Below are 18693 nucleotides of genomic sequence, written 5' to 3' on the forward strand. Positions count from 1 at the left end.
TGTTTTTTTCTAAACGTTTGTCAAGAGAGGATGATCTTTTTTTTTTTTTTTTTAACCAGGCATGGTAGCAAATCTTTATTTTTTTAAATTTATCGCATTCAGGCTTTATTAATCCTTGGCCCCAAAGATAGCAGAACAACAAGCTCCTCTTTATCGATTATGGCCAACCACATGTGAGCTGGGTCTCAGGCTGTGCCAAGCCGTAATAGCCGTAAACTGCGCCTGCGTGCTTCAAGACTGAAGCTGTCAATGTCTACCTGCTCTTTTGCTGATGAATGTCACTGTGAGCTGGGCTCCCCTCCTGTTTTTGTGGGGAGGAGGACCGTAAACTAAGCCCCCCTGCCCGCCGAGCATGCCCTAAGCATCCCGTCAGGTTCAGCTGTAAATGCCGGGCAGGCTGGCAGGCGTCCCGGTCCTTCCTCCCACACTACTATCCAGTTCTGGAGCCTGCCAGACCCACATATGCTCTTTGTCTGTGCTGCTGAGCTGCTAATGCCTTAGACACAACAGCAAAAAACCCTGCACCATGTGAGACAATTGATTTCCTTGCTCACACAGAGGTTTTCCCGGAACTGTATATGCCAAAAGAGTGCCTAGGGTCTCTGTCTTAGAGCAATGGCACCGGCCAACAATACTCCCCCTGTCCTCCTCCACTGCCCATATTGAGAGAGCTGTCAGACTGAGCTGTTCTGATAGATGGTAATGGTGTGTGTGTGTGTGTGTGTGTGTGTGTGTGTGTGTCTGCAACTACAACTATGTATATTTTCTTTTCCATCTGGTCAGCACTCACAGCCAAATAAGATGAATATTGGCCTGTTTGAGCTGCTTTTGGACCTGTTTTAGTCTCAATTCTGAGAAATAAATCCACATCCACACATCCAAATCAATTTAAACATACAGTATATCATATACATATATTTAAGCCCATATCTTTATGCATGCATGAATTGGGCAGGGACTAGCAAAGCTATTTAACTGTTTTTATCAGAGGCCAAAAAATGGAATTTGTGTCTGTTATGGCGGTTTGTGATGTCACACTCCACGGTAGTGGTTAATGGCTCATATGAAAGTAGACACTCAGGGCTTTAAGAATTTGCAGTTTAAGTACCCTAAGTATTTATTTTTTACTTAGCCTACTAGGTTTAAATGATATAATTTTATCATGGCAGTTGTATACAGTGTTTTACGATCAAAAAAGCTTTAGTTGTGCTGTCTGTTTGATCTCTCTACCAGTGTTATTGTGGAGACGTGTGAATTGTTTGCCCAGCAGGGGGCTCACACCCCTCCCTTTTCCCATCACTCTGCTCACCAGCAGCTAAACACACAGTCATGATACTCTACACACAGAAACCCAACAGTGTCCTGACTCATCTTATAACAAACATGCAGCGATAAAATAATTCAGTTGATTAATGAAACCAATCAATAGATTAATTGATTATGAAAATAATTGCAGCCCAAGCCTGCTTATTGAAGATCTTCTACAAATTCAGGTATCCTTCCTGTGCTGAGATACACAGTCGCTGATAAAGGAGTTGGGTGAATTCAATGTGAATCATTTGGTGTTTGTGGTGTATCTCTATAGCAGCACTAACAGAGGCAATAATGGTAATGTGAACAGGCTCATTGCCACCCACAGAGCAAATGATGGATGTCATTCTCAAGTGCTGCGCTGGCAACACGCTAAGTGAAGCAAATGCCATTCTGCTTTTAGTGCTGGAAGTTTAAAATGACTGCTTTTTATTATTTTCAGACATGTTTTCTGTTATTCCTGAGTGTCTATGTAGTACATTTCAAATGTTTTTGATTTACAGAGCTGAGAAATCTAGGAAGGAAACTAGAACGCTTAGAAGCTCAATCCAAACAAAACCCTTTTTCTAAGACTCTATGTCTTCCTTACAGCATGTTTTCCTTGAGACCGCCCACTAGTTATGAATTCTCAGGCTGGTAGCGAGGTTAAGACAAAGAGAACTATAGACAGCTTCGTTATCAGTGCATTCTCCTGGCCTCTTGTCACACCGAGAATGAGAAGGACTCCGCTGAGAGGCTGAAATTAATGAGGAGTATGCAACAGCATAGCTCTGCTTTTCATTCCACTCCACAGAGCTGAAGGACATTGTTTACTTAGCTTCTTCGAGCTCCACAGGTGGACAAATTATTCTGCAACCAAAAAAAGAGAGAGAGAGAGAAAAAATCTGTATCTCTATCTCTGTCACATAATAATCAGGAAATCTTGAGATCAGCGGAGTGAATCGGACGGGTACAGAGCATCAGCTGCACTCCCAGGTGTCAATGTAGTTCTTGTAAATTGGGCTTTTCTCAGGGTTGGTTTGCTGCTTGGATGAGGATGTGTATTTGTGATATGACTGGGTACCAGTCGAAGGCACCTGAGCCACATAACACCCCCACCTCCTCCCAAACCTTCTTAAACCTAGCCAAAAAACATGCTAGGCACTTGCCTATTGAGCAGGCACCAGACCAGTGGGGTGCAGTCAAACCTGCCATCTGTATATTCTTATTCTCAGACACACACACACACACACACACACACACATACACCATGATGTGTGGAAGGGGAGACAAAGAGCCAGCAGAGGGGAGTTAAACAAATGGATACACACAACAATGTACAGCCCTTGTCAGCCAAGCAGAGCATGAATTGCCTTACAAACATGTCTGTTGTCTTCTATCAGGCACACAAATACACACATAAAACCTGAATACGTACTCACAGCGGAGCTCGCAAAACCCAAAACCCAAAGCACAGACCCAATCAAGTGGGCTCCCAATCAACCCTGGGATCAGAGCGACACTCTGTCTGGCTGCTGTGTTTAAATCAATAAGCCCCCCGCTGTCTCCCCTGCAGATCTACTTGTGTGTGTGTGTGTGTGTGTGTGTGTGTGATAGAAGGAGAGAGAGATAGAGGGACCTCAGCCTGTTGCTTGGGATGGCTGCATTATTAACTCCTAGCACACTGGCTGAGGCGCTGCCTGCTGTCAATGCCGACTACATTATTAGCTTAGAGACTAGCTTACCGCTGCTTGGGGACCTGATGGAGCTGCTGGTAAAGAAAAAAAAAAATAAAAATAAAAACCTGCTGCAAATCTCTCCATCCATAGCAATCAAGCATCTGGTGTCTTTCACTGCTGGGACATAATAATATTATGGACGTTTTGATAATTCTTTTTTTTTTTTTAATTTGTTTTATTGTTTTAATTCTGCTCCGTGCAGCATAGCGAACAGAGCATCTGTGTATTTGCATCAGCAGCCTCATCAGTTAGTTTATTTGACGGTAGCATTGTGAGTCCTGTGACCAGTCGAAGCTTCTCACCCTGATGGTGAATGGAGTTGTAGACCTGCACACCCATGGATCACAGGGAGGAAGATACTTGAGCTTAATTGACAGACTGACTGGCAGACAGACACCGTGGGCTTTCTGTGCTGCTTCCCTAAGGAGCATCAGATCAGGCTTAGCAGCTGTGTCAGGAGGCTTGGCCCGTCTTCTTTTTTGTGTCTGTGTCTTTCTCATTAGAGTTATAGTTAGAGTTATAGTCTTTATTAGCCGCATATTGGCAAATATCTTAAGCACGTATGTACAGTCTGTTGTTTATTGATAACCAACAGATTTTTTTTTTAAAAAACTTATAATATGAAAGTTATGATGATGCAGAAGAATTGATAGTGATATGGCAGTGTCACTGTGTGTGTAGGCATACAAGCACCAGTCAGCTCTCTTCCCACAGATAATGTCTCAGTAGTACCCACTCCTACCTCACCTCTTTTCTCCCCTCTCTGGCTTCCCAAAAGAAGGTTTCAGTCATACATAATTAATATACTGCTCTCTGTATCGACTGGCTGCAATTTTTAGCTCCCCATCTCCGGTCGATTTACCCTATTCTTTATCCATCAGTCTGGTTCTTCTCCTCCTGAATTGTTTGAGTTAGATAGGGCTTCCTGGAATGCCATGACTCCTACTCTGCATCTTTTAAAGACCCATCAGGACAGGGTGAAGGGCGTTGGCCAAAGCTCATTCACTAATGCTCACTCAGGTATTCATTCTGATGCTGTACTGATGCTTTGAGCTTCTGCACTTGGGACTCACTTTCTGCTGGCTGTGAATAGATATTCTAAAGATTATAACCAAAACAGCCTCACCATTGCTTTAGTGGATAAACTCAACTATATATGGACTGACCTGTGCTCATCCAAGGCCTTTTATTCATAATATGCTCAAATCTTTCAACATGTTTAGCGCTGATTGACTTTATAGTATTCAGTTGTAGAAGAGGAATGAGTTATAATCACACTCTCTGATGGCACCCAGAAGAGGACGGGTGGCTAGATTTGACTTGACACCATCACCTCTGGTTTGCTCATTAGGCATTTCGATCTACATCCAGATTTCTATAAAGCTGCTTTGTAACAAGGTCTGTTGTTAAATGTGCTATACAAATAAAGCCGAATTGAATCGAATTAGTGCCTCCATAAACTAGCCAATAAACGTCTTCTCTTAGAGGCTTCAACTCGAGAACGTTATAGATGCAGCAGCCCTGTGTGATCCTCTGACTTGTGACCTGTGCTGGCATTCAGTGATTGGTGTAGATTGTTCTTCTAATAATGACTTTTGAACTCTTCTAATAATGAACTACTATGAACTGCTTTCAAATGGACAGCGTCATAACTCAACCCTAAGCTCTTACTACTAAGCTAAGCTCTCTTAGTTGGATAAAGATTCATTTTGTTAGGTCCTGCAGTGAGGTGAACTATTCATATTATGCATATAATTTCAGGAAAGGAAAAAAAAAACAATGCTACGAAAACTGTTCTGCACCTTGGCATGAAGAACTGCTTGGCTTACAAACATGAAACGTAGTCATTCATCATTGCGCTGATGGAGAGCTATAGTATGACTGAGAACAATAGGCCTAGAACTTGAGCTTCACAATGAGGCTCTTTCATGTGACTTTATAGTGAAATTGATTCACTAGAGTAGGCTGTGTGATGCAGCTCTTTCCTGCGAGTCATTTATCAATGCAAGACACGTGAATGTGAGATAAAGGCTCTAGTAATGGAGCATAACAATGAGGTTTATTTCAATGACCTGGTGTTGTCAGTGATGTGACCCAAGCCTGGGAGCCCTATGACGCAGATCTGCCATGAGCCCAATACTGCTTTAACTTTCTGACATCACGCTGAGTCACTGAAGGATATACTTGTTCAGTAAATCACTAGAAGCACTAAAATGCTGTATTTTATTTGTAAATGTTTCCTGTCTTTTTATGGTATAAATAGGCTTCCTGGTGCTGGAGTGTTGGAATTTTTCAGCTGAGCTTAGTCTGGGCATTCAGGCCAAATCCCATAAACAAACAGTGCTAATGGGACAGAAACAGCTCACCAAGGGGGTCCAGACACAGAAGCACACACAGAACTGCATAGACATGCAAAAGCATTTAGTGCAGTTACATTTAGCAATTTGCAGTGCCAAAATATTAGAACCCCTCATGATGCATTTATATATATATATATATATATATATATATATATATATATACATGTGTGTGTGTGTGTGTGTGTGTGTGTGTGTGTTTAGTACTGTGCAGTATCTATTTTTTTAGTACAGACTTTGTTATACATGTTTATTTTATGACTTCTACACTGTCGAGTCAGTACAAAAACATTTTTATTATTATTATTATTATTATTATTATTAATATTGTTATTATTATTATTATTATTATTATTATTATTATTATGTCGGGGGTTCGATTCCCACCGTGGCCCTGTGTGTGCGGAGTTTGCATGTTCTCCCCGTGCTGCGGGGGTTTCCTCCGGGTACTCCGGTTTCCTCCCCCAGTCCAAAGACATGCACGGTAGGCTGATTGGCGTGTCTAAAGTGTCCGTAGTGTATGAATGGGTGTGTGAGTGTGTATGTGATTGTGCCCTGCGATGGATTGGCACCCTGTCCAGGGTGTACCCCGCCTTGTGCCCCATGCTCCCTGGGATAGGCTCCAGGTTCCCCGTGACCCTGAAAAGGATAAAGCGGTATAGAAGATGGATGGATGTATTATTATTATTATTATTATTATTATTATTATTATTATTATTATTATTTTAGTACTACATTTAGACATTACATTTCTTACTTTGAGAAAACTTTTCTTACTATTATCGGATGTGCTTTGTGCATTGGATGAGCTTTGCTGAACACATGTATACTATTCACCTGATTTATAATGGAAGCTTAAAGTTTGTCTTCAGCAATGCTTTTGGGGGGACACATTGTGCTGAGAACACTGTAGTGCCATACCACATTAATGCTGGCATCACAGGAAAATGACACAGTTTCATTGAGCACAACAGCCATGAACAGGAAGGTGGCTGCTTTTGAATCCTCGATGGAGTTAAAAACCCTGGATTCAGTGATTGTTTGTCTAGTTGAAAATGCTGACGTTTTCTCCTCCGTACACATGTTTCTTCACTGAGATTCCAGAACCGTTGGAAACTCAAGAGTTCCTGCTCTGTCCTGATGAGGAACTACAAGACACTGCAGAACTGTGACCATTAACAAGTGAAGCAAGACATTAGTGTAGTAGTCTGAGATTAAAAAAAAATGCTGTCGTTGTTGTTGTGGCTGGATTCTGGCAAACAGGAAAAAAAGACAAAATAATCCAGTTTTTGGCCTAAATAGGGGATTTCTTCCTGTAGCATAATTTGAAACCTCAACTTAAAGAACCCATAAATATATTTCACCAAAACTATGTGGAAATGTTTTTTCTTTACATTTTAATCTCGCCTTGGCTTCTTACCATAATCCTCCTGCCAGTTTAACAAATGCAGTGGTTAAAACACAGTCACTCTGTCTGAAGAGGTCTAAAAAAGTGTGATTTCCTCACACAGTGAATGCTACACTTGGTACATGCTACGTGCCATGACGCAATGGACATTTTAATCAATTTATTTTGTAATCAGATACTGCCTTTCAAAATGCCCACAGTGCTCCTACACCACAGGCGGAATGAAAGCTTTATTTTTTATTATTATTTATTTATTTTTTTTTCCTATTGAAGGTAGCTAGATTTTGCAATGCAGTAACTTGAAACATGATGCACACAGTATTTCAGTTCAGGAAGGTCTGTAGTTATCAGACCACTAATATATATATATATATATATATATATATATATATATATATATATATATATATATATACTGAGAACATTTCTCACAAATTCCAAATACAAACAGACAACTGATCAGAATAACATTAAAGATGCAGTGTTTTCAGACCTCGAATAACGCAAAGAAATATTCATTTTTAAACAACACGGTCCTAACGTTTTAACTGAGGAAGAGTTCAGAAATCAATGTTTGGTGGAATAAACCTGATTTTCAATCACAGCTTTCATGCATGATGGCATGCTCTCCATCTGTCTTTCACATTGTTGCTGGGTGACTCTATGCCGCTCCTCGTGCGACAATTCAAGCGGCTCAGCTTTGTTTGATGGCTTGTGACCATCCATCTTCCTCTTATTCACATTCCAGAGGTTTTCAAAGGGGTTCAGGTATGGAGATTGGACTGGACATGGTATTGATCTGGTGGTCCTCCATCCACACCTTGATTTGAACTGCCTGAGCATTGGGCAGCTGGAAAAACTAATCCTCAGATTTGGGGAACATTGTCAGAGCTGAAGGAAGTCATTTTTCTTCGAGGATAACCTTGTACATGGCTTGGTTCAGGCGTCCTTCGCGAAAACGAATCTGCCTGATTCCAGCCTTGCTAAAACAACCACAGATCATCACCGAACGTCTACAAATTTCACAGTGGGTGGCTTGTAGGCCTCTCCAAGTCTTCGTCTAACCATTAGATGACCAGGTGTTGGGCAAAGCTGAAAATTTGACTCATCAGAGAAGATGACCGTTCTCTAGTCCTCTACGTTCCAATCCTTATGGTCTTTTGCAAACCTCAGTCTGGCTCTTCGTTGCTTCTCAGTGATGAAGGGCTTTTTTCTGTCTTATAAATAATAAAAGTTTACATTGGCAAGAAAGGAGAAAATGGAATTCATTCAACACTACGTTGAAGGAAATGAAGGACATTCAAATTTACACATGCACTCAAACAAAAACTACTGAGCTGAGCCTCGAACCCCCGTTACTGGCGTTCTACACCAAGGACGTTACAGCGGCACTATTCTAGCACACGTGTTTTAGTCGTGTTTATTTAAATACTATGGTTATTGTACCTGACTCAATCACACTTCATTTGTGTAATTCAATCTTACAATTAGAAACTTGTTTAAATTAGGTTTATTTTTTCTTAAACCTAACCGACCAAACGTTCCGTTTTTTTTTTTTCAGGCTCGACAACGTTTAATGTGCTCTGCTGCTTGTTGCAAAATGCCAAGCGTTGCCTGAATAATTCCTGGTCTGTAAAGAAATGCCTTGTCTGGCACAGGAGCTTAAAATATACCTAGAACAACAAACCAGGAAGTCAAATTGACCCTGGTTAATCTGGTGGAAATAGTATGAGTTATCAAAGTTCCCAGGTTTCTAAAAAAAAAAAAAGGTTCTTGTCATGGAAATGCGCTTATTATTTAATGAAAGAAGAAAACCCCACCTTAGTAATCATGAATTTGCCCAACTATTCTTTCATCCACCCTCTGTAATGAAGTTATAAAAAAAAAAAGATATCTTGCTCACCTTGCTTCTGTCTGAACCTCCACTTTTAGGCTTCTCTCTCTCTCTCTCTCTCTCTCTCTCTCTCTCTCTCTCTCTCTCTCTCACACACACACACACACACACACACTTTCTCTCATTTGCCTGCAGCATTCTGGAGCCCTGCTGCGAGACCTCCTCTTGCAATCAAGCATCATTTGATTGAGTTTTCATCACGCACACACACACACACACACACACACACACACACACACACACACACACACACAAGCACATGCTTGTAGACCTTGTGTGTTCTAGGCAAACTGAAATGAAGGAGACTCTGTGACAGAAAACATTTAGGAAGTTTGTACATGGTGTCTACTTGGGAATGTGTGCAAGCCTAAGGCTGTGTGTGTGTGTGTGTGTGTGTGTGTGTGTGTGTGTGTGTGTCTTTCTGCTCTGCTCTGCTCTGCTCTTTCTCACCTGGGGAGTTAAAAGGCCAGATTAGCCTGCATCCCTCTGTGCTGTATGTCTGTCACGGTGGCACACAGAGGCAGAAGGGGAATGGAGAAGGGGTCATTCACATGCCGACCTCAGCTTAGCCAAGCGTGGATTTATCCCAGGTGGATTTGTGTGTGCGTGTGTATATGTATGTGTGTGTGGACATATATTTGGAATACATTAGTTCCTAAATGAAATGTGCATGATATGATGCATGCGTTATGCACACCCTATAGTTATTCCCTGCAGGTTTGTCAGTTTAACAGATTCTTTGCAGGAGTAGCTCTGGGCCCGTGTGGCAGTGAGATTATTGCAGTGTGTGTGCGTGCACGTGTGTGTGTGTGTTGGCGGGGGTGGGAGAGGGGGTATTAGGAGCAATAGTTTGTGTGTTTGAGAGGAGATGATCGATAACTCCCATTGCAGTTAATGCAAGACTCACCGCTTCTCATTAAAAATGAATGCGTGTGTGTGTGCGTGAGGTGGTGGTCTATCCCAGAGGTGCCAGCTGTTTATCATTCCACCAGAACAGAGTGGGAGGGGTCAGAGGCTGGGCAGGTTGCTATAGTAACTGAGGCTCTCGTTGCATGTGGTTTTATAGTGGTGAGTTCCAGTGCCACTGTACATCAGGAAACGTTGCCGCTTGTGCTTAAGCCAGACATGGCTTCTAATCATTTGTGTAGAACTGCCATGATTCTACTATTTCTTTCTCCATCTCTCTTTCCATTTCTTTATGTCTTTTTTTGGTGACACTTTTGTCTAAATTGCTACACATTTTTTGTTTTTTCTATTTACACCTATGGAAAAAAATCCAGCTTTTCCCCTCTTTTATTCTCCCTCCCACCACATCTCTCTCTCTCTCTCTCTCTCTCTCTCTCTCTCTCTCTAATGGTCCTCCATTCCTCATTTCTCAGCCAGGGGGTCTAGGAGTTAATGTGAACATTTTTTTCCTCATGTCTATAAGTAGCTCCCAGCACTTACAGCATGCTTCATTTCTCATCCATCCAGCAGTTCACCTCCTCGCTGCATGTCCTCATGCTAGCTGATCTCAGGACAGCTTAGCTCTGCTTTATTCCGATAAGCTCTGATTTCCGATAAGCTTACCTCTGTCTCACCCTCTTGATGTCAGATAAACTTAACTCTCCTTCATTCTCAGCCCCTGCTGATCTCATATCAGTTTAATGCTACCTAATCTTCATACCAGGATGTCTTCTCGCTTCAGTTGAGCTTTTCTTCATATAATCTCAGGTCACTTTAGTCCTGTGTCATCCTCATTTATGTATGTCTCCTTATTCCCAATCAGTTCTTCATTTTCATATGCGTATCTGACGTCAACTTCGCTGTCTCATCGCTCATATTTGAATTCTTATGGCCCCAGCTCTCAGATCAGCTTAACTCTCCATTATCGTCATTATGCCTCCAGAGCTCTGATCATTCAAACTCTGCTTCATTTTCATATCCTGATCTCAGATCAGAATAATCTCTCGTGTAAAACACCGGAAGCACCTGTGCTTTCTTAAAGGCTGGCTTATACTTCAATTTGCATATGTATTTGCATCACGTGGTTTATGGGTAAGCGTGGCACACCAATGCACACTGACAGACACACCTTCAGTCATCCCCATTCCTAACAGTACGTTGTGCGTATCTATGGTGCTGTGCGTCGATCAGTCTTCAGGCAAACGCTGATTAGATGTGGATAACGAAGGGTAACCTAGGACTGGGAAAAAAAAAAAAAAAAAGTTTAAAAACGGTGATCTCTGTTTGTTTTTCAAAGCAATTTAATTCAAGAGCAAACATGACATAAAACAGAGAGCCACCGTTCCGTCTTATTTGTTGTAACCATCGACCATAGCCACATGCACACACTTGAAGCACAGTAACTTGACCAGAAAGCTCTGAGTGAATTCTAAAACAAAACAGAAAAACAAGAAATGTTTAATATTATGTACTAAATATTAATTACTGAACCAAGGATTTAAAAAAAAAAAAATGAAGAAATGAATGAATTATGGGAGTGAATTATGGCTGCGTGGACCATCTCACGCCGTATTACACATAGAGCGCGTTTATCAAGATTAAATTTCATCCGTGCATGGTTTGTGAGTTGCTATCAACCGAACAGAACCAACAAGTTATAATTTAACTGGCTGTTAATATAGCTTGCTTTCTTGCTTTTTTCCCTCACCATACCATCACATGATGCATCTTGGCCCAAATCTGTGGAAAATCTGCTGTAATTTTGAAAAATTGCAAGCTGCTCTGAATATTGCAGTGCTTGCTTGCGTTACTTTCTGCGGAATCCTGGAGGGACCGTGTGATATGACGTTTTATATTGTTGGTCAGGATTTAGGCTATAGGCAATAAACCAATAACTCAAACTGCAGCTGAGCCATCATTCACAGACATCTGATAGAAGAATATAGCTACCATGGTCGGCTACAGTATTGTTCGAATTTAATAAACGTACTATAAAATTTTTAACAAATTCAAAACAAAATGTCCTATTTCAGCAAGAATAATAATGCTATAAACCAGGCCTAACAGGTTAAGCTGTGCCTTGTCCTCACAAGCCTCATTGTCTATTACTGATGTCTCCTGGTCTCAGATCAGCTTATCAGCTTAACTTCACCTTGCACTCAAATCCTTATTGCAGCCCAGTTCAGCTCTACCTCATCTTTATGTTCATGATATCAGGTCACCATCCTCATAACCTTATGCATCTTCATGTTGGACTCGAATCATCATATATCTTCTGATCTCATGTCAGTGTAGCTAGGTGACTCACTTGTGTGTGTATAAGGTCCCCAGATGCTTATTAGTATTTTAGTGTGACAGAGGGCTTACCGTTTATTCCAGCACAGCACACAAAGCAGCTACTCTGCCATCTAACCCCCGCATGTTATTATACATCACAAATTATTACGTACTGTATCAACAGAGCTCTTTTACACTGTTAGTGTGAATATATATACAATAATGACAATACAAATTGTGCTTTAAAAAAATATACATATATTGTGCTTTTTTTGGGTTTTTTTTGGCATATTCAGTGTATGTGCATATGAATGATTATACATATTAGAAACATTTACACACACACACACACACATGCAGCCTGCTCACAGTAGGAGAACAGGCCTCATTGTGTTAGCTCGCTGTGTTGAGTGACTGTGGCGTGTGGTCAATGTCAATGTGGACAACACACTGGCCAACAGCTGCTGCAGTTTACCCCAAACTCCTTTCTTCTCATTTACAACCCCCACTTCTCCCTCACACACACACACACACACACACACACACACACCTGCTGAAGTATTGTCACCATGCTTGGCAGCTGTCTCTCTACCATTACTTTTTTTTTTTTATCAGCTTCTCACATATCCATACATCTGGCTGAGTGAGAGTTCGCCTGAACTAATATTCCTCCCCGGTTAGCGTTCTGAGAAACGCAGCCTTGCTTATCAGCAGCATCCATTCACACTGCACACGAGGCACGGTCCCAAAGACTACACCAGAAGCCTAGGCTATGACAGAGTGGCATCTGGCAGCGGGCCAGTTTGTCTTGTGTTATTGCAGTGTGAGGATGGTGTCGGGAGGCACCGAGAGCCGCTGGCCACTCTGCTTTGTTAGTTTTGGCCCCCGGTGTGAGTGTTTGTTAGCAAACGCCTGATGTGATGGACTCATTACTTTAGACCACCTGTTTGTCCTGGGGCACAGAGAGAGAAAGAAGAAAGAAAGCGAGCGTCACCCCGCAGTCAGCTTTCATATCTGCTGTTGAGAGACACTGTATGTGAATATAAACAGTGTGTGCGCGTGGGTGGGTGTGTGTGACTCATCAAGCAAAAGTGAGTGCCTTGCTCGCTACAGACAACAGAAGTGCTGTTGATTAGCCGGAGATGCATGTGCATCTTTGTCAAGAGAAACGATGGTGATGGAACAGTGGAGCATTGCTTCTCTACTCAAACACACTAATGACATTAAGCACGGTCCTCCTCCTCCTCCTCCTCCTACTACTACTACTACACACATACACAACATGACCCTAAGTATTATTCACCCCATCCTGTTACACACACCGTGAGCTTAACCATCTTAAAGCTTCCTTCATTTTTTCTTGAACATTTGGTGCAGAAGAAAGAAAAGAATTCTCCTTACATGAGAAGTGCTTACTGGCCTCATGTTAGATTTCACTCAGGGACACGGTGGACTCCAGTAATGTAACGCATGGCATTTTAAATGTATGTAATTTGATTACAGTTACTGATGTAAAAAAAAATTGTTACTTTTGTTAGTAACAATCAAAGTCAAATTCATTTTTAAAATAAATCACGTTTCCCCCCGAAGATTTTATTCTTTGGCCCTGAATAATTATCCACTTGGAGCGGTTTGACACTACGTAACTGAACATGGGTTTGACATCTTACTTTATAAAACCAGTATAAAATCTATGCTTCTTTTTCTCTTCTTGCTGAAAACATTCCGGTATTTCATGGGAAATCACCTCGTTATCCCTGAGCTGATATCCCTATGATTCTGACTGGTTTCTCCTGTTTCTGAGTATAGTAGCTGATAGCCAGTGAAATGTGATTAAACGACCCAACGGACGTGTTTGTTTGATGGCTGGGATGGTTAAATACAGAGGAGTCATTATTAGCATTATGCATGTAGCTACACCTCTGACTAACACTGAAACGTAATGTGATCAAGAGTTAATCTTGGGCACTGATTTGTAAACCCTTAAAGTCCCTTAAATTTTATTTGTGTAGCGCTTTTAACAATGGACACTGTCTCAAAGCAGCTTTACAGAAACATATAAACACAGGATACAGATTTTAAGTGTGTGAATTTATCCCTATTGAGCGAGCCGGTGGTGACGGTGGTGGGGAATTGGAGTAGATGAGAGCTCCATCCAGAGGTAGGACATCCGAAACGGATCAGGCAAGTCCGGAGAGCAGAGAGGATCAGGATCTCTAGTATCTCCATAAAATCGTGTGTGGCTTGACAGAAGGAGAGAGGGAGAGAAAAGATTATTAGGACTGTGCTTAGCGTAACAGAAAGTCTAGTCAGGGTAGGCTTGAGTAAACAAATATGTTTTAAGCCTAGACTTAAACACTGAGACTGTGTCTGAGTCCCGAACACTAATAGGAAGACTGTTCCATAACTGTGGGGCTCTATAAGAGAAAGCTCTCCCCCCTGCTGTAGCCTTCACTATTCGAGGTGCCGTCAAATAGCCTGCATCTTTTGATCTAAGTAGGCGTGGCGGATCATAGAAAACCAAAAGGTCGCTTAGATACTGTGGTGCGAGACTGTTTAGTGCTTTATAGGTTAATAATAGTATTTTATAATCAATGCGAGATTCCACTGGGAGCCAATGCAGTATTGATAATATTGGTGTGATATGGTTGTATCTTCTAGTTCTAGTAAGGACTCTAGCAGCTGCATTTTGGACTAACTGGAGTTTGTTTATGCTCCTACAGGAACATCCAGACAGTAAGGCATTACAGTAATCTAATCTAGAGGTGAAGAAAGCATGAACTAATATTTCTGCATCATGTAGTGACAATATATTTCTTATCTTAGAAATATTTCTGAGATGAAAGAAAGCTATCCTAGTAATATTATCTACATGAGCATCAAATGATAGGCTGGAGTCAATAATCACTCCAAGGTGTTTTACTGCTGCACATGATGAAACAGAAAGTAAATATATTATTCAATATCTACAGTGTTACTGAAAGGAGAAGGTGTGTCGTTTTGTGAGTGTGGAATTGAAGTCAGGACCTGCTGACAGTTCTTACAAGTTTAAGTGGTTAAACATAAATGTTACTGTATTTGTTTTGACAAAAGTGTGTTTTCTGTGGAACTCGTAACCTCCAAGGAAAGCATTCCTGATGTTATCGCTTAGCTACACTGTTTGTACTGGCACAAACCATATTTAACTGTTTGGTAGAAATAATCCTAAGATTTCCCGGCTGAGGTAATATGCGCATGCTCAAAATACAGTCGGCGTTTTCTCTATCTGTGTGGACTTTTTAAACATGAAAACTGCATATTCAAATAGCTTTGCATCCGTATGGATTTGAGCTTAAATCCAGGCATCAAGTTTAAGTTTAATTAAAACCAACGGCGCTCTTTCGCATGTTCTCTCCATTGCACGTTTCCTCCCCCAGTCCAAAGACATGCACTGTAGCCTGACTGGTATCTCGAAATTGTCCAGAGTGCATGAATGGTTGTATAAATGTGTGTGCGTGATTGTGCTCTGCGATGGGTTGTCCCCACCTTGTGTCCCGAGTTCCCTGGGATAGGCTCCATGAACCTGTGTAGGATTAGCGGTATGGAAAATGGATGGATGGATGGATGGATGGATGGATGACCTCCTTCATGTTTTATTAATGGTGATAGAGTGTTGTAAACAAACTGTATGTCCCTTTGCACTGCCGGTGTGTGTGTCTGTGTGAGTGTGTGTGTAAGCTATCCAGGTGTATTTTATAGGACTTTTTTATAGGACAAGAAGAGGAGCAATTTGAGCTAGCTTCATTAGAAAAGCAAGCTAAAAACATATACTACAAATATACTACAGTGAAACAAAAGGAAAGAAAAGACGAGCAGTCTGGTTGTCAGGACAAGGCTGCCCCAGCATGTCAGGCATGTGCAGAGTGGCTAAGGGCATTGTGGCTCAGCGAAGGAAAGCAGCAGCTCTGTTCCTCACAAGCCGTCTGCTGTTCTGATTGGTGTGTGTATGTGTGTGTCTTTGTTTATGAGACATCGTAGTAGAGGGAACGGTTTGTGCATCTTGTTAGCAATTAAAGATTAATCACATTCATAACCATAAACCACTTTGCCCACAAGCAAAAAGACTAATGTGCAATGATTTAGGTTTACACAACTACAACCCGGATGTGGAGACGTGTGTGTTGATGTTTTTTTTTTATTTTCCGTATAAGTGAAGTCTGCTGTCGTCGTGGAAATGTGAAGCATCTCTGAAATAAAGATTTGACTATAGAGCATCACACTAATGCCAGCACTTATCTTTCCATTTTAAGTACTAATTAAAAAAAAAAAAAAGCTATAGTACAGACATTGCAGCATGTGTGATCGTGTGTGTGTGTGTGTGTGTGTGTGTGTGTGTGTGAGACTCATACCTGACTGCACAAATGCACTGTATCTGTTGTACAATAGATTACTGTTTTGGTCACATCCTGTTTAGCAAAGCCCTTACAGCTGCACTCACTGGTGTTCATCTTTCAGATAAGCTTTAAAACACACATACACACACATAAATTCACACACACACACACACACACACACACACACACACACACACACACAGACTGCATCAGTTGCTCCTGCTGCACACTTTCCTGACCACCTGTCAACCGCCCCAAACCAGTACACACACACACACACACACACACACACACATGTGCGCACACAAAAAAAAGGCATTAATGTCTTCATTGTCCACCTTTACACACACACTCCTGTGTGCTACATTAGTGTTTAGCCACTGCTGTTATGTATTATGAATAAAATGCATGTTGTGAAGTTTTCCTGCTGGCTCTGCCCTCCTGAGATGATAAAAATCAATATGCCTTCTATCTGACCCTTATCTACTTTCCACTAGATCCAATTAACTTCCTTTGAACACCCCGCTGTTAGGTTTGACCAATAATGAAAAGCTTGCTTTCAGCTCAGCGAGAAGTCAATGAAAGTACACGTTTCATGCTTCAGTCGGACTTTTCAATGAGCTCCCTGTGATGGTGTCGCTCATATGATCTGTAAAACAAATCTAATCTGATTGGAACAGATTTTACGTGTATGTGTGTGTGTGCGTGTGTGTGTGTGCGCGCACGCGCGTGTGTGTGCGTGTGTGTGTGTTGGTGAGCAGACTCTGACAGCTGCCGTCTAATCTTCACAGGTGACGCAGGTGCCCATCGAGTCATGCGAGCAGTACGGGACGTGTCACGAGTGTTTGAGCTCTGGAGACCCGCATTGCGGCTGGTGTGTGCTGCACAACATGTGAGTGCTCTTTCTACACAACATTTGCTATGCTGTCGATTACGCCGTGACAATAAAAGAGAGCTTGTGATGTCAGTCTCTGAGATATATGAGATAAAAGACATTCATCCAAACTGAACCAAAAAGTAACACTCCAAATAACAAATAAACATAGAGACATCCAAAGTGAATCAAAAACACTTCAAATAACACATCAAAATGGGTCAGTGATTGTTTTTATTCCGCCTCTAGAGGCCGCTCTCGTACTGTATAATGACAGCGGATCCTTCTCAGCCGCTCCCGCAACACCGGGAAAAACTATCGGTGTGGATTTTGGCCGATAACTGATAGTTCACGTAATCTATTAATCGCCAAAACCATCAATTGGTCGACCTCAGGACAATGTGAAATGCAAATAAATGCATTTTATTTGAAATGAAACAGGTAAGTTCAGCATTTTGGCACAATGATCCCTGGCTAAACTTCAAAATGATATTAATGATTCATATCATTTTTACCTCCCCCATGCGTTGTATGACGCTGCAGTCACTTACAGATAAGCATGATCAGATCTCATGGCATTTTGACAGATTAGATAAAACCAGGATTTTTAAATGATAATAAGTAATGATAATGATAATAAAGTGTAAAAGGAGATGTGAGTGCATGTACGACAGTCACTGGTGATTTGAGCACGGTTATTCAATCAGCTTCAGCTGCGTGTACACAAGCCCCTACCCGCTAGTCTTTTATTTAGATTTTACATGCGCACACCACACATTAATTTGCCCTAACATACATCTAATAAACATGAGTTTTGGGGGTTGGGAGTTAAAATCCCACCTCTGCTCCGTGTGCGCGGAGTTTGCATGTTCTTCCCATGCTTCAGGGGTTTCCTCCCCAGTCCAAAGACATATATTGTAGGCTGATTGGCATTTCCAAATTGTCCGTAGTGTATGAATGTGTGTGTGTGTGTGCGATTGTGCCCCTGTGATGGGTCGGCACCCTTTCCAGGATGTCCCCCGCCTTCTGTCCTGAGGTTCCTGGGATGGGCTCCAGGCTCCCCTGTGAGCGCGTGTAGGATAAGCAGTATAGAAAATGTATGAAGGAATGTCTATAGCTCTAATATATTGGGATAGTGAGCCAAGGAAGTAAATGGAGAGGGGGGGGATATCAGTGAAGGTAAATTAGAGGTGCATGGTGCTGCAGATAAAAATTTCAGGCAGTTAACATCAATTATGGAAATGTGCTTTTATTTATTTATTTTTTTTTTTTTTATAAAGCTGAAAACTGGCCTGTTTTGCAACTTCACCAGCTTAGCAAGTAGTCATGTGAATTTTACTTATTAAATATTAGTTTTTATACCTCTTAGAACTTGAGTATGACAATCAAACCCCTTAATTAAGCAATGAATCCTCAAAGAACTCTTGAAGAACCCCTTTTACTAAGCACTAAGCATGTCATTTAAGCACTACTCTTGATGGAGAGCTTTCATAAATATGTAGCTCATTCTGGCTTTAATTCGGCTTTGTGCTCACC

General features: G+C 41.5%; 1 protein-coding gene across 1 annotated transcript in view; it reads left to right on the forward strand.

Moving 5' to 3' along the window:
* plxna2 (plexin A2) overlaps window positions 1-18693 on the forward strand; it is a 233546-nt gene that overhangs the window by 116607 nt on the left and 98246 nt on the right. The window contains exon 5 of the mRNA XM_053643848.1: window positions 17075-17175. Coding sequence (XP_053499823.1) covers window positions 17075-17175 — 101 coding nt within the window. The remainder of the gene's footprint in view (window positions 1-17074; window positions 17176-18693) is intronic.

The sequence above is a fragment of the Ictalurus furcatus genome, chromosome 15, assembly GCF_023375685.1.
Source record: "Ictalurus furcatus strain D&B chromosome 15, Billie_1.0, whole genome shotgun sequence".
Lineage (NCBI taxonomy): Eukaryota > Metazoa > Chordata > Actinopteri > Siluriformes > Ictaluridae > Ictalurus > Ictalurus furcatus.